The sequence below is a fragment of the Phlebotomus argentipes genome, unplaced genomic scaffold (assembly GCF_947086385.1).
Source record: "Phlebotomus argentipes unplaced genomic scaffold, Phlebotomus argentipes genome assembly scaffold_18, whole genome shotgun sequence".
NCBI classification, from domain to species: Eukaryota; Metazoa; Arthropoda; class Insecta; order Diptera; family Psychodidae; genus Phlebotomus; species Phlebotomus argentipes.
The window spans coordinates 17,925,725-17,941,644 of record NW_026776177.1 but is presented as its reverse complement, the minus strand read 5'-3'; the positions used below and the strand labels follow the sequence as shown (position 1 = coordinate 17,941,644).

General features: G+C 36.8%; 1 protein-coding gene across 5 annotated transcripts in view; it reads right to left on the bottom strand.

Annotated features, from left to right (window-relative positions):
- Positions 1 to 15,920, bottom strand: part of LOC132260285 (syntaxin-binding protein 5) — a 79,398-nt gene that overhangs the window by 44,986 nt on the left and 18,492 nt on the right. For all 5 annotated transcript variants that reach the window (XM_059758301.1, XM_059758302.1, XM_059758304.1 and 2 more), the window contains exon 2: positions 5,390 to 5,487. In XM_059758301.1, the coding sequence (XP_059614284.1) occupies positions 5,390 to 5,487 (98 nt within the window). The remainder of the gene's footprint in view (positions 1 to 5,389; positions 5,488 to 15,920) is intronic.

Genomic DNA, 15,920 nt, shown 5'->3' with positions numbered 1-15,920 from the left:
GTGTCTTCAAAACGCCATCAAACCACTTCTCATTCATTCACAACAGCCATCGTGGATGCGAGTCGAGGGCATCTTCTCATACTTTTCTTTCTGTGCGCTTTTCGGGAGCTCTCCTGGATGTCTGGCTGGCGATGACACTGCCCAATTTTCATTCAAATTTTTTTTTCAATTGCACTCCACAACAAGAGCCCCCTCACACTTCAAATGGCGAGTGAGACATTGAAATTATTCCCATCTATATTTTACGCCATTTCGCTGAATGGAATATGAATTGGCGTCACACTGGCTGGGGTGAGAGTTGAGGAAAAAAGAGGTCCACTAATTGAGCTTTTTCACACACCACAAGAACAAATGCCCTGCGTTTTTCACCCTCCACACAAGCACACCAGTCCTCCCATAGATCTAATAGCAAAAATTTAATTAGTCCGTACGAAAAGTCATGGCTGTTGGGCAACTCATTCCTGTCATGACTTAATTAAAACCTAGTGTGTGTGAAATTGTCACAGAGACATATTTATACAAGGGTATTTTATTATTTGATGTATTTCCAATCAAATTGCTTAAATACCACACTCTGATTGCACATAATAACGATGCGGTGCTGATCCCTCAGCATTGCAGATATTAAACAATGTACACAACTAGAGAGAGAGTTATGGGAAATCAGTCGGACGGAGACCAGGGCCATTCCTGTCAAATCCCTGCGAAAGGAGTACATCTCTCCATTTCCTCATTTCATATTCATGCAAGTCGGACATACAAATTTACTGGAAAGACCACACGTTATATCAATTTCACGAAGAGATAAGATCCTGAATGTTTCTTGCAATCACTGTTAAACATTCAATAATCAGCTCATACAAATTTATTTACTCTCAAATCCGTATGAATTCACACAAATGTGAAAATTTATGATAAAGACTTGAATAAAGTCTTTCTATTGGGTAAAGTTAAATGAATTTCACGCTTTGACCATCGCTGAGCTCATCAAGAATGAGCAAAATAAAGAATTGAGATTGCAATCAAGCTTGACAACATAATTCCGCAAAATATATATGCAAAATACCATGCAATCTGTTGATTACAAAGCCCACCATTAGACACGAAACATCTTTGCAATCGTCACACACTAAGAGGCACTCCAGATAATAAGGAGGCAGGAATCAAAGCGGATTTTCAGCTTTCGGGCTAATCCCCTTCCAATCTGATAATAATGGAAAATAAATATCACAGCGAAAAGTCTCAAGACTTCCATAGCCCAGCATCCGGAAGCTTTTGCAGGAGATTAACAGCGCCCTTATCTCATCCTAGGCCCAAATGGTGGATTTTCACTGTAAAAAAATATTCACCGGCCCCTTTGGGATTAGCACGCATCGGGGACTTTTCTAATAACTTGTCACTCACCATGCCTCAATTACTGCCATAAGAAACTGTCAGGCTCGCTTCTGAATAATGTGAATCCGGGAAAAAGTTTTTCCGCCTATCACGAAATCGTCTTCTCTCGGGACTTTTTTTCGCCTTGTAACAATTTTTCTTGCAATAAAAGCCAAAGAAAAATCAATGTCATAGTCTCCAATCACATTCCACACACCGTCAATAAGTAAAATATCAACACACATACACACAAGTAATTGTTTACTTAACGATGTGTTTGCCAAGCAATCCACAGTCAACCACCCACCCAAAAACACACCCCTCGCGCTCAGGCCCTATGTATTCTCTCTCGTACTTGATTCCTAAACCACAACAATAAACACATTGTAACATCGAAATGCTACACAATTTCACACGTTCTAACTGTCAATTCTACACACAAATGCCAAATTCTACTCTCAATGTTCGTTGTCACAGCGGAAAACCATGAGATTTTTCCTTGTCATGATGAATTGTGGTCAAAACCAAGTGATAATTTGTCTCGCATTGCTGAATTTTTGACCTAACAACTGTCAGTTCGGACATTTTTGGGATCGAGAAAGGCTTCAAGTCGGACCATGATTAATTTTTAAGGCTCCATGCAGAGATAATGACCACGTATGATAGAGCAGGTGTTTTCCGAAAACTCCCGCTTAATTTTAGATGAATTATTAATTTTGAGGCGATATAAAAACTCCTCAATCACCACAAAAAGGGTGTGAAAGAAAATCATTTCATCTCATTTGCAGTTTTCACGCACTCATGCCCATAATTTACTGCGGAATCAGAAGCAAAACTCCCTCGCCGAATGCGTATGATTATTGCGCGTACGGATTTTATACACGTCTTTATTGTAACATGAGCACATATGCGTTATAAATTCAATGATTTCGATAAAATTGGGAGGCGCAGTCATTTTATCAACCGATTGCGGTTCCATATTAGCTTAACTAACCAGAAAAAAGTGTGCGAATACGACTGACTGTATAAATTTCGTACTTTCTCAACTGGCGTGTCAGCTCCAAACGTAATATAGACAGAAATATGCAGCAGAGAGTATTGATTTATCGCACCGAGCAGAATAATAATTCAATTTTTGTGTCGATACGTGATTCGAATTTTCGACAAAGTGAAAGAATAGATTTGTGTTTTAGGAATACACACACACATATCCTTATTTTCTGCACTCCGTACTGTAATTCTTCACAAAGTCGCCATTTCAAGCCATTGTCTTCAGAGCATAGTGAGTTAATTTTGCTTTTAGACACAATGAAAACCGCATGCAATATGACGTTTTTCTCTGGATTTGTGCTAAATTTATGTCTCTTCACAAAAAGATTTTGTCAGCAAAATGAGAAGTAACACGGCAGAAATGGCGAATGTCTCGAAAAATGTCATTTACTCTAAATTAATGCAATCTCTTCGTTCTATCTACATTTTAAGGATACGATGTGACTTAATGTCTGTCACAAAATTCAACAATTCATCTCTGCTAGCATGAAACTTATATAACAACAAATACATAGTAAGGGTGAAATATAAGATTTACCTAAACTGATTCTCCGCAACTTTCTTACGGAGATTCCATAGTTGAAATAATATTAAATTTATATGCATGTAAGGACAAGACTCTCATTCCGGCAACTTTTACTGCCACTTCTTCAAAATTTCAGTGACATTTCCACCAACCATACAATTACATATATGATTTACATCTGCCCGAAGAGGTGGATTGTCAAGAATCTCACACAGTGTGCGATAAAACTTATATTTAACAATCAGAACCTCTTTTACATACTAAAATTTATTCTTCACGACATTCTCCTTTGCATTTCCACTTGCTTTTTCCACGTCTCTCAACCCCTATAATGTCTGGAATATTTTCCACAACGTCACATTGAATATTCTTATGGATCTGCTTTTAAATTTAACCACGAAAAATGTAATACAATAGCCAGATTTCACTCTATTTCACGGGATTCAGGCTTGAAAGGCATTACAATTTATCTCAGGACATGGTCAAAATAGAAATTCTCTCCCGACAATCGCTAAAGAAGTTAACCGTGCCAGAAAGTCTTTTCCACTTCAAATGGATAAATAAACAAGAGAAATGAAGTGAAACATTTGGCAAAGGCACACCCCGAAAAGGCCACTCTTGTGTTTGAAAACAAGGAGGAAAAGAAAAAGAACCAACAAAAACGGCCTTTCCTCCAACAGTTCTTTTTTCTCTCTTGCAAACTCTTTCTCATGAAGAATAATAAAAAGTGCAAAGTCAGAAAATTAAAAGTATTTTTTTTTCCTCTCTCGAATAGATACGAAATTGGGGTCAAATAAGAAAACACATGTTTGATCTTGATTCATTTTTTGGAATATTAGGTATTCAAACAATCTGTTGAGTTGGGTGGGAAAGAGTGAAAATTCAATTAGACACGATGTGTAGAAGGGTGAAATCCATCAAATCCCTTTATTATTCTTGACACATTTAATTGATTTATTGAAGAAGTGAGGAAAAAAAACTGATGATTCATTGATTTTCCCGACTCTTGGAATCCACATGACAGGGAAGCCCATTTCAAAGTGACTTTTCATATTCGCTTTTTCCACTTTCACCACCCCTTTTCACCCCATATCACAAGACTTATATAATTGAAGGCAACTACTTACAATAAGTCGAATGTTCTTGCTTTGATAGTCACTTCACGTACTGCTTGAAAATGACAAGACGGAGAGAAGAAAATGATTCACCCAGAGAAAATGCTCCTCCTCGTCTCCCAACATCTCTCAACTCACCCATTTCGGCATTCCAAGTGAAACTCGAAATATTTTCCGCATGGAGAATTATACAATAACATGAGTTTATAGCCCTTCACGATGAATACCCTTTTCTTCACCCTTTCGTCAATTTCTTTCACACCCACAGCATCTCTCTGTGAATCCTTAAACACAGAAGAGTGTCTGTTAACCCTTCACGCTTACGAGATCTTGTGTAGACAGAGCAGATTTACAACAAGTACGTCAAGCCTTGCTACACTCAAAATTATAAAGAAACACAACCAAACCCCGCGGCAAAGGCACAATTTCGTTGCAACACATATCATAATCGTGAAAAGGAGTCGGATTTTCAAGAGTTCACTATAACTGAAAAGATGTTTAAGAGTCCTTTAGAAAACAAATGGTCAGTTATTTGAGAAATATCAAATGAAATCATATTAATTCAGTTCTATTAAAGAGATAAAAATAAATATTGACTTGAACTTTGAACTTCAGTGCTTTTCAAAGTGGATATTTAAATCAAATTCTGTCCACAATTTACAAATTTACAAGACACCTTTAAATAGAATCCCTATCTTGGCCACAGTTCAACAATCCCAGGGTGGTTATTTGTCATGTAATTGTTCAATATTGTATGAATTTTCCACCACCTCAAGGCTGGTGCCCATCAATTAATCACACACAATTTCTGCTCGTACATTTCAATTACTCACCCTCGGACAATCTTTCAATCTAAACGATCTACGAAATAATGTGTGATTAAGTGAGGATTGAAATTCACCAAATAGATTTGGGGAATGAACTTATTACATTCCACTGTGCCTCAGGCAATTTTCGAATACTCATTCAAATTACTTTGTCTTTTAGGGAATTTACACTTGATCGTGAACACTTTGTGGTATTCCCAATAACATATTCCAGACTCGCGGTGCAAATACCATCGTCACTATAAGAAACTTTACTTGGCAGTGTCGCTTCATTGATTTCTTCATTTCAAAAGTGTGTATATATTTGAGTGGAAATTTCAGACATTCCAGAAAAGCTATTCTTAATTAACGTCCCCCAATTTCAATGTGAAATTCATCAAGGAAATGTTTTTACCACTTCCTCTTCTCTCTCTCTCTCTCTCTCTCTCTCTCTGTGACTTTTCACCTCTATTGAAGTATTGTATAATAATATAAAGTGGCAAATTGTAAAAGGATACATTCGCAACGCTCCAGTTTTATCTCCAATCACCAGCAATTTCTGCACAGGATCATAGGATAGGGCAGTCGGAGCATGAGGAAATCCATGGCGAAAAGTCTGCAAAAGAAATGACAAACAGGAAATGAATTATTAACTTTTTCAATTTTATGCAAATTAATTAAGAAACAAGATGAGAAAAATGTGAAAGTCCCTTCATTTCATGATTTTATCACTACAGGGCAAGAGTCTATTTCACAGGTTAACAGAGTTTACAAGTTACATTCAAACTATCAGAAGGCGCATAAGATGTTGCAACTTTTCATAAATAGTTTAAATGTAAAGCAGAAAGAGCAGAATTAAGTGGAGCTCTTGACTTATTAAGTTGCTACAAACTCATGTACCGATGTAATAACGTTCATAAATAGCACACAAACTTATAACCAGATGAAAAAAAAAGAATATTTGCTCATTTTGGCAGGAAGAAACCTAAATGAAAATTTAATTGCCTGCCAGCAAAAGTGATTCACAACAAGAGACACACATACACCTAATATCCCTTGAGGTAAACACTAAACAGGTTAGAGTTATTGTACCACCCCGCAGATAAATTCAACTTCACAACCTCACTTGTAATATTGCCCCAAATTCTACAAGTGAAACAAATAAAATCGCGTGGGGAAAAAGAAAAAATTAATTTACTTGGTTGATCAATTTTCATCACATGAAGTAACATCAAAGAATTCTGTGCCACAGGACTTTTTTATACAATTCACATCATTCGCACTCGGCACAGTTTAAAATGAAATGAAAACGTGGGCACATATATGCATAAGTAAATATGTATTCTACATATGTACATTCATATTTAGCTCATATATCATAAAAAATTCCTCTTGCTGAATCATTTTTTATGTGTTTAAGCGTCACAAAGAGCCAACAACGAGAGCAGTTCATGGACTTCAGAGCAGTAGTAAAAGTAAAAGCATGTTATTTTCGACATAATCATTATAGATATAAAGGGTTGCAATCCAGATGAAACGAGAATTGAAATACATACACATATCTTTAAGGCATTTTGCACGCCAATTACTTTTGAAGTGAACATTATAATTCCCGTACAACTTATCCACATCCACTCGCTTTTTAATCATTATTACGTATGCACTAAAAGTATCCCATTATTTTCTCGTTCCTCGTAATAGAACAACATTTTTAATTTTTCTATAACTGTGATAAAGCAATCGTAAAGCTTGTTGAAAAGCATAAGCAAGAGGAAGTTCCTTAAAAGCCCCTCCCACACAAATGCTCCGCCCCTTCCAATTGTCTGTCTGCTCACGTGCGAAAATTATCATTAATTTTACAGTTCTTTTAATAACTGTCATCATTTTGTGTCTTGCGCTCTTCAGTATAGATACAAAATACAAAGATTTAGATTGTTATACGGAAAAATTTATGCTATTCACGCTTGCAAAATATGCCTTTTCCAGGGCATTGCAATTTACGGTATTCCCGTCAACGAAGCGAATTTATTCCAAGTGTCCAATGGACAGGAAAACACCACGAAGAGGAAAGTGTCTCTTTTCTCTCCATGCGCCATAACCATTCCGTGTAGAAAAGCTACACGGAAATGTGCAAGCGTTGCTAAAATTTTGCTTCCTGATTCATACAGCGATGCAACTCACATATCACAGTAGAATTTCTCCAAGCTACTTTTCTCTATACACAATATTGTCGCTTGAAAGAGTCCCCAAATCATTTATCTACTTAAATTTCCAGCAGCAAAAAAAATGATATCGCTTCATCAGAAACAAACATATACATATTCATTCGAAATTCAGGTGAGAGCTTTTCGGAATACAACATGTGGCAGACTTTCGCCATATGCAGAACAGTATCAACCCTTTTGTCATGTAGAAGTCATAAAAATCTGATATTTGCGATATGAATAAAACCCATGAGATAAGGCAATGCCACACAGTAGAGAGATTTCATCCCAGTTAACCACTAACTTTTCTGCCTCTCTCGTTTCGACTTTTAATACCATAGACATGGGAGACCATTCGGATTCCTCAATGCTTCTCATAGAGTGGCAAAAATCTAGGTTAATATAATCATACACATGCAGGAAATGGAGTGACTTTACTCTGGAACACAGTACCCTTCTTATAAAGGGTTTGTCACCACTTTTCTAACCTTCAACCCACAGGTATACATGTGCTGCCAGCTTTTTCCAATATATATATATCTCTCTCTCAAAACGCCAAATATCTTTGGCAACCACACCATTCTTTCCACACAGGGAAGGCATAAGATTTTGATCCAAAAAGCCTCATAGCTTCCCCAGTCATGAATTCCTGTTCAGCTTATGTAACATGGCATAAAATACATGTATTCCCGCATGAGTGAGATGACAAGAATACACAATAATCGACATAAATCCTACACATCACATCACTCCAGGCAACCACTTCTGAAGAGAGTTGTAGGTACAAACTCATCGCAACATCCGTAACACTCTGAAACAAATCAGGAAATTTCCTTCACCTGTCACTCAATATCTCAAGTACATGTGCATAAGAGAAGCGGTAATTCATCAGAAGATAAAATAATTCCGGATCTCTAGAGTTAGACTATTGAAGATGAAATACGCTTTATATAGGTTAGTCTAAACTCCAATATAGTTTTCTCACTTGTTAGTTGATTTCATTGACATCATTTAGAGAATTACTTCACAATTCTGGGAAATTTTCTATAATAAGCATTTATAAAAGTGATTAGTGTAAGTTTCACAACTAATTTACCACCCATTATAGCTCATGAATCTGCTATTAGAGCGACCATGAATGTTGAAAACTGTCAAGTGGCAATCACTTTGCGATTGTAACTGCCGAATAGACAAGTTTATAGCAGTTTTATTTTAATCCTATTAAAGTTGATATTCCAATCATTTCCCATTTGGGAAAACGTTTCGATGCACGACGTCCAATCAATCCTATCGCTTCGCTCATTGCACAAAGTATGTTTCGATATGCCATTTAGATAGTGTAACATAGGCAGGATTTAATTACATTAGTAAAGAGAGGTATTTGAATTCCAATCAATTTAATTAATACGTGCATTTCTATGATTCTTATCCACCTATCAATTAGCAACCGCTACACATTATTTCCAATCATGCCAACATTTTGATTCTCAGTCGAAATTATTTACAAACCAGAAAGCAATTATTTAACCTAGGAATTTAGACATAATATAATGTGTTGATTAATTAAATTCCCATGTTATGGGTTTACAAACAATAAATGATTAATGTTGCAGAAATGCCGAAGATGAATTTCATCACCTGAAATAGCCGCGTGTGTCTTATGATAACTCAATTATGTATCAAATAAGACACACGTCAGCCATTCCAAATGCCAAATTAGCTCTCCTCTCGACTTTGCCGACAAAGCGGAAGTATGTGCAAAACAATAGAGAGTGCCCTTAATAATCCTCCACTTTTACTTCGCATCACCCAAAATCTTTCCCACATTACAATATTAAATTCTCCCGACAAAAGTCGGATTATACTCATATTCAGCACTGCGAAGTAGGTTACAAACATAAAATCTATAATCCATTTTGTGTTTGGCTTCTGCTTTCCATTCTACAATTCAGACTCGCGTATAAATCCCAGGGAACTGCAACCCTCTCGGAGGTGGTGTGTAATAATAGAACGTCACTGTGTTCACAAATCTTCATGAATTTTTCCCCACAGCAGGTTCAACAAATTACGCCTTTGGCTGGCTAAACTGGATTTCAAAGTATATGTCAATCGCTACCTTTCGCACAGACTCGTCAATCTCATATTTGCTGATAAAGTGTGTAAAATACAGAAAATCTGTTTATTTTTACCAATATTTACCATCAGCGCTTAATCAGAAATAACAGTGTAGTCGTTTATTTGCATAAATAAATTATTGTCCTGTGTGCTCATAAAATTGTGTCGAAAAGCACAAGGGTCATTAGTTTTTCAATGTACTCCACGCTCAGCCCAAAGATGCCCATATAATGAAATATTTGATAGGAAACAGCCACCATTTCAATAGGTCCTCCACTGTTACCTACTTGATTAATATCTCTCCAGCTCCAACAAGTATATCCGACGGGAAAATGGAGGGTTGTCCTATTGTTCCTATTTATTTACTATTTTATGTAAAGCTAACGCTTATGTGCGTACAAAAACCTCCTCCACATCATGTTAATTGCTTGACAGTGTATTATCTCTTTATGTGTGTCGCCTATTGTGGACCATCATCCTATTTCTCCAGTTACTTCACGCTGAATTAATTTTAGTTTACAGCAAATTTCCACCAAATACACACATTATCATTTAATAACAATTACCAGTGTTGGAGAAACTTACAAACTGATTTGTGCTTTGCCCCAATTTTAATTAAAAAATACCCCTTGCAACGCAGAGTATTGAGTGCTCGAACGCCATATATTCAAGAGATGTAAATTAATTTTTCCCACAAAAATTGCACCGAGCAGGAAAGTGGTTCAACCACTTTCCTACACTATACATATTTCCATGTCACTCCCCACCAACGAAGCGACTACCCACTATTTTGTATTCATTAAAGCTCCAACTGATGAAAACAAACAAAAACACCCCAAAATTCATATTCAACCCAGTCGCACCAGAAATCCATTGTTTGTGATTAGAAAAGATGGAGCATTTCGCAAGCCAAACCACCCATTTTACCCGTTCATCCCTGCGTCAACCCAACACTAATGTGAATACATGGCATGCTGGCAACCCAGCCAACACCCAAATACACTCTATTGATACAAGAAAGTTTGAACTTAACAAAGATCATTTCCTACTGAATGTCACATACAATAAGTATGTTGAATGCATGGCGCAAAACGACAACATTTTCATGCATTTTCACCAAAGGGCAGATATTATGCTCAGAAATGGCGGATAGCTTCACGGAAGTGTTAAAATATTTCGGATATTTGCATTGCAAAAACTTCCGTTTCAACTAATTGGGCCATTTTCTAAATAATTGACTTAAAAAGCTTGATTTTATTGCTTTTCTAGGTTATGTGATTAATTTAAAACCAATTCTGGTGGTTAAATAACCCCCAAAATCGTCAAATTTGTGTTCAATCTGGAAATATTTCTCATTTTCTGAGCAGATTTAAGAATTTGTGTTCAAAAAAAACTTCAAACTTCATTTTGGTTAAGAAATAGCCTCAAAAATGCGATTTCTGATCAGAAAAATATCTTTTTGGTCAGTTATTTCCGCGGTTTGAGTTTCAAAGTAGCAAATTTTACGACAATTTTTAGTAAAAAGATAGATATATTCACTCATTTTCAGCTTTCAGGAAGTGCTAAGAAGTGGTGTACAAACTTAAGGCATATTATTTCCCCCTTGATTTTCACACGGAGTAAACTATCCACAATCTCAAACTTCAATCTGAACTTTGAACTTCTTTCCGTGGCGTAAAGGGATATTCGACGCTTAAAATGTTGCAGTATATATAAACTCTTAAGGGAGAAGACTGAATTACAAACAATTTACAAACACGCTTTCAGTGTGTTTCTCATTTCAACCATTTCATATACTCCGTATGACTAATAGTCAGAACGTGAGTATTTACTTCAATCATCTCACGCATACGAAGTGCTTGAATTGCATCTGATGTGGAATTGAAATTAGTTTTATCACCTTTGATAAATTCAATTCTGCGATATTTCTTCATGTTACATTTTGTACATTTGCGGAAAGCTATAATATTAATACTAATTATAGCTAGAGTAATTTTAACCCCAATCCAATCAAACTTCTCAGCACAACTCATCATACTAATTAATGTTATACTTCTACCATTCACAAAGTGTAATTTCTTCCGCACTCTGGCCATTGTGTATTATTAAAGTTTCCTTTGTACCAGAAATCACGTGCTATAATCGCACTTTCTTGCACACAATTTGAGTGGAGAACATTCCTGCAAATGTACAAATGTTTATAGAAGTCGCAGTATAAGGAAAATTAGATTATACGCCAAGGCACTTTCCATTTAAGAAAAGTCAACACTATTCACTAATCTCGCTTCCGCCCACCCCTTCAGATAATGAGTATAAAGCATGAAAAGTATAGAATTGAGCGGAACTTGTGCCATATTGCACAATGGCTTCTCGAATTGTAAGACAACCGTGGAAGCTGAAATATGCAAATTCCATCATGAAAAAGTCTTTAATTTGTCCCCATGGGTTTTGTCTCTTTTCTCCGAATGGAAATTAAAATGATGTGCACTTCACGCTCAATTGAATTAACTTGTTTGCATACAGCAGAGAGCTCTCGCCTTCGCCATGTTAAATTCAATATACTACATATATTTTATCCCTCTCCGTCACCAAGATATGTAAATACATATCTTGGGGAGAGAAATTAAGCAAAGGCACAATCTTCCATGCCCTTCAGCATCTATATATGTGGACCCACTTCGGTCTCTCGCCTTACAGCGAATGTCTCTTCACCGCACTGAAAGAAAATTCCAACTAAAATCAAGCATACATTATTTCCCTCACATTTCACTCTCTCTCGCTCTGGCATTGCTTCCAATCTTCAAAGTCCCTCAGCATTCTTCACTTTTGTCAGAACTGTTAAGTGCGGACTTTTCACATGTAATCAAAATTGAATTTCCCCTCAGTGCACTTCCACGTCCGTTACAGTTGAACGTACTGAAGATTGCGTTAAATTAAATAAGTACAAAACACATTTTGCAAATAGAGTGAAAGCTTTTATAACCACACACATACACGCCACTAAGCTCCACCATTCTCCACCCAACACCCACGGATTCACTATACAGCGTTATTGTTATTGCAGAGCGAGAAAACGTGTTTTATCACATTAACTGCACACTCAAATACATCCCTCCAATCTACACCACGGCTATATTGCTGTTGATGTATTATTTGTTACAGCAAATAAATATAATCCAGTCCAATATATCATAGGCTTGTCATCTGCTGCTAAGATATGAAAAAATAATGGCAGAGGCTCCTATTTTGTATACTCCAGCATATGCACATTACATATTGCCTCCCAAAAATCATCTCCCGCGTACGCACACTTTGCACAGATGATTATTATTTATTCTCGAAACAGACCACATTTATAACAACCCCCCAGTCAACATTAAAGTAGAGCAGCGCAAACTGTGAAACATCCACACATTTTCCCTCCGCCACTCCACCATTTCGTCCCTCTCTCTCTCTTTCTCTCTCGCTAAAGAAAGGTGTTGGGATGATTTATCTCAATACATTGATCAAATAAAAGAAGCTGTCAACGGGAAAATTTAATTTAATACGTATATTTCTTATCAACATCTTTCGCCATGTAATGGATTTCGGTTGAGATATGATGAAAAAAAAAGAATCATGAATTAATTTTTCACTTCTTTGGCGAGCTAGCGTAAAAATTCAATATCCACACCCAAGATGATAAATATACACACAAAATGCGAGAGACGAATTGTGGAATATGAACAAGATTTAATTTACGGAAGCGGTTTTCGCTTTAGCGAAAAGCTCTCTCTCTCTCTCTCTCGATATGTTTTCGCACTTGTGTAGGTCTAAAAATGCCTCTTTTCGCCCGAATTGTCATAAATAATGCAAAATAGAAAGAAATTTGACATTCACATGAATACAATTCCTATTCAATTTGCATATTAGAATAATTCATATCCATCTGCACAATAAATTTGTATTCATCACAAACACACCAACATTAAATGTACTATATTTTACCTAAAAGTCTAAACTTTTCTGATGAGCAGCATCAAAAAAGTGGCCATAAAATGATAAAGAACACTTTTGCAGTGAACATTTTAAATGGGAAACACACATTTTGTCCATTTTCATTACCCTCTCCAATTCGCTATCACACTCATTCCGCTTTTCCCATTTGGAGCTCGTCTATTCGTTTACGATTTCATCCTTTTTCCTCTTCTCTGCCACGCTGCCGTGCTTCGCAAACAAAGAACCATAAAATTGAGACATTTTTGCCATTCGCTCAAAAATGATACAGGTTAATATTGCACATTTCTAACGAACAATGGCACAGTCTTTAGATAGTGCAAACTCCTGATAAGCGCCATAATAATTAAAAGCATATTGCAGCATTGCAGTTAAATTACATTTTTGACATTCTCTAGCCAATTTCTTATCTGTCTTCCTCGTTGCCTTACATAAGCTAACAACACATTTGCCCACAGAAATCGAAGACACAATGAATTTGCCTTCCAAGAGGCGAAATCTGCATGAATCATCGATAGATTATCGTTATTACCAAATTTCGAGACTACATGATTCACACACTTTGCAAGTTTAAGATTCACGCTATGGCCTTGGCAATTTAATATTGTTCCTCGCCAATGTGTTCTCCCCCACTCTTGACGCTGTCCCAACTTTTCTCTTAAAGCACAATAAACGGAGACGAATAAATTTTATCGACAGAGCAGTTTCTAATGGGATCTCTTCACTCTCGAAATAGGATTTTACGGATAATGTATTCAAAAATATTGCTTTGTTTTATGCGTGAAAGAGCCATGAAGCCCTTATAAATATTTTTTCTCTCTCCTTCAACTTTCCCTATGGCACTGAATACCAGAGATTCCTCCCGACATAAGACGAAAGAAATGGCTTTATAAAGGAATATATTGTTGAATTTCCATGAAAAAATATGCGCGAGCTGCCGTTTTTCATTCAAACACGAGAAGTTCAAGTTCCCAATTATTGACTCTTGGAGACAATATTCGTATTTTCTTTTCACTACATACATATATACACCTTTTTCAGTCCCGCATAGCACGCCATCGAAGTATAATATTACGCACAAGAGGCTGTGTCTATATTGGAAATTGTGCCATAAACATCATAGCACATTTTTATGGAAATCGCTGTACTCCACAGTATGATACTCGAGAATTTCTCATGCACACACATGTGTATTCATTGTGACTCCCAAAAGTGTAATCATCGACTTTTCCCCCCAAATTGTATATGCGCATACATTTTTCTGCGTACACCCCGAAAGCCACCAATGCCACCAATTGATAGTCTATAGATTGCTATTCAAGGACATGGCGATATATATTGAATATAAGGAATAAGCGTCCCTTTTTTTAATACCGCTTACGCCTCTTTAATCTTACACTTCGTATACATGTCATGGAGCTTAAATTGTGACGAAGAAAAGGAATAGACGAACCATCACGTTCAAGACGGATCAGGCTCTCAATCTATCCTTAAACTTTATACACATCCTCCCTCGTGGAATTGATAATAAAAGGATTATACCTGATAGAATTCCCGAAAATCCACTAAAACAGCCAAAACTCTATAAAAATACATATAAATAACCATCTGCGTGGATAATATATTCCTCAAAATAAGAGTACATTTTGAAGTTCCATTTCCGAAGTGTGCAATAATAACCTAACGATATTTTGCAAACTGTCAAGCCATGAAAATACAGAATTACAATATGAATGAATTTCTCGGCACAAATAAATGAAAACGGAAGGAAGGAAGTGCATACAGTCAGTTGAAAAATTCATAGAGTCATAAAAAGTTCACTGAAGCGTCAAAATCACAAATTGCAAAAGTTTTATGGATCTACCATACTCGTCGAGGACATTCTACTTTTTAATTTGATATAGAGAAGCAACTCTTTTACAATCCCCCGATGTCATCGACATGGGTTGCATTTTTCAAATCTCCAGCACACATTATTTTGCCGCATGATCTTCTCCCACTGTTTTAGCAGTAACTAGGTCAAATTCTAACCTACAAATCTTCCTACATCTCTTGAGTATTCCCCACAAATGAGGATCCTCTTATATGATAATTTATACCATTTCAGCTGAGATGAGAAAGTTCAAGTTGACATGCTAGACCACGAATCCGAATAAATGCTCTTTCCTCAGTTTTATTATTTCTCTCGCCACGCGGCAGCTCACTTAGTATACGGTCCAGAATGGAAAACTCCAACCGAAAACTTTTACCCGCCGAGACGTTCTCTTTTTTTCTCTTCCTGGGTATTTCCAATGTATATATACAAACACGGGCGGTTGAGGAATCATTCTCCATTTGATCTCCCTTCCCTTGGCAACATTTGAGACTTATGTGGAAAGTTTTCACCCACCAACAATCACCAAGTGAATCTGCGACAGAGAGACAAAAACTCCAAGTGGTATCGTGTGAATCGAATATGTTGGTGAAAACGGATATTATATGTATAGCGTGTCAAAGAATGTTTCCCCTGTTTACGGGGTGGTTCCTGTGTCTCCTCCACCATACCATAAGATATCACACACCCACAAAACATTTTCAACGAACGCACACAAAAAGACTGAATTTCTGTCATTTCCCACCCTCCCCCGTCGCACCCCCGCGCCCTCGCCAGTTCTCGGGCACACAGAGAGACAGAGCTATTGAAATGAACATCAGAGCTTTCTCCCATTACCACTCCTTTCACCATTTCATTTCC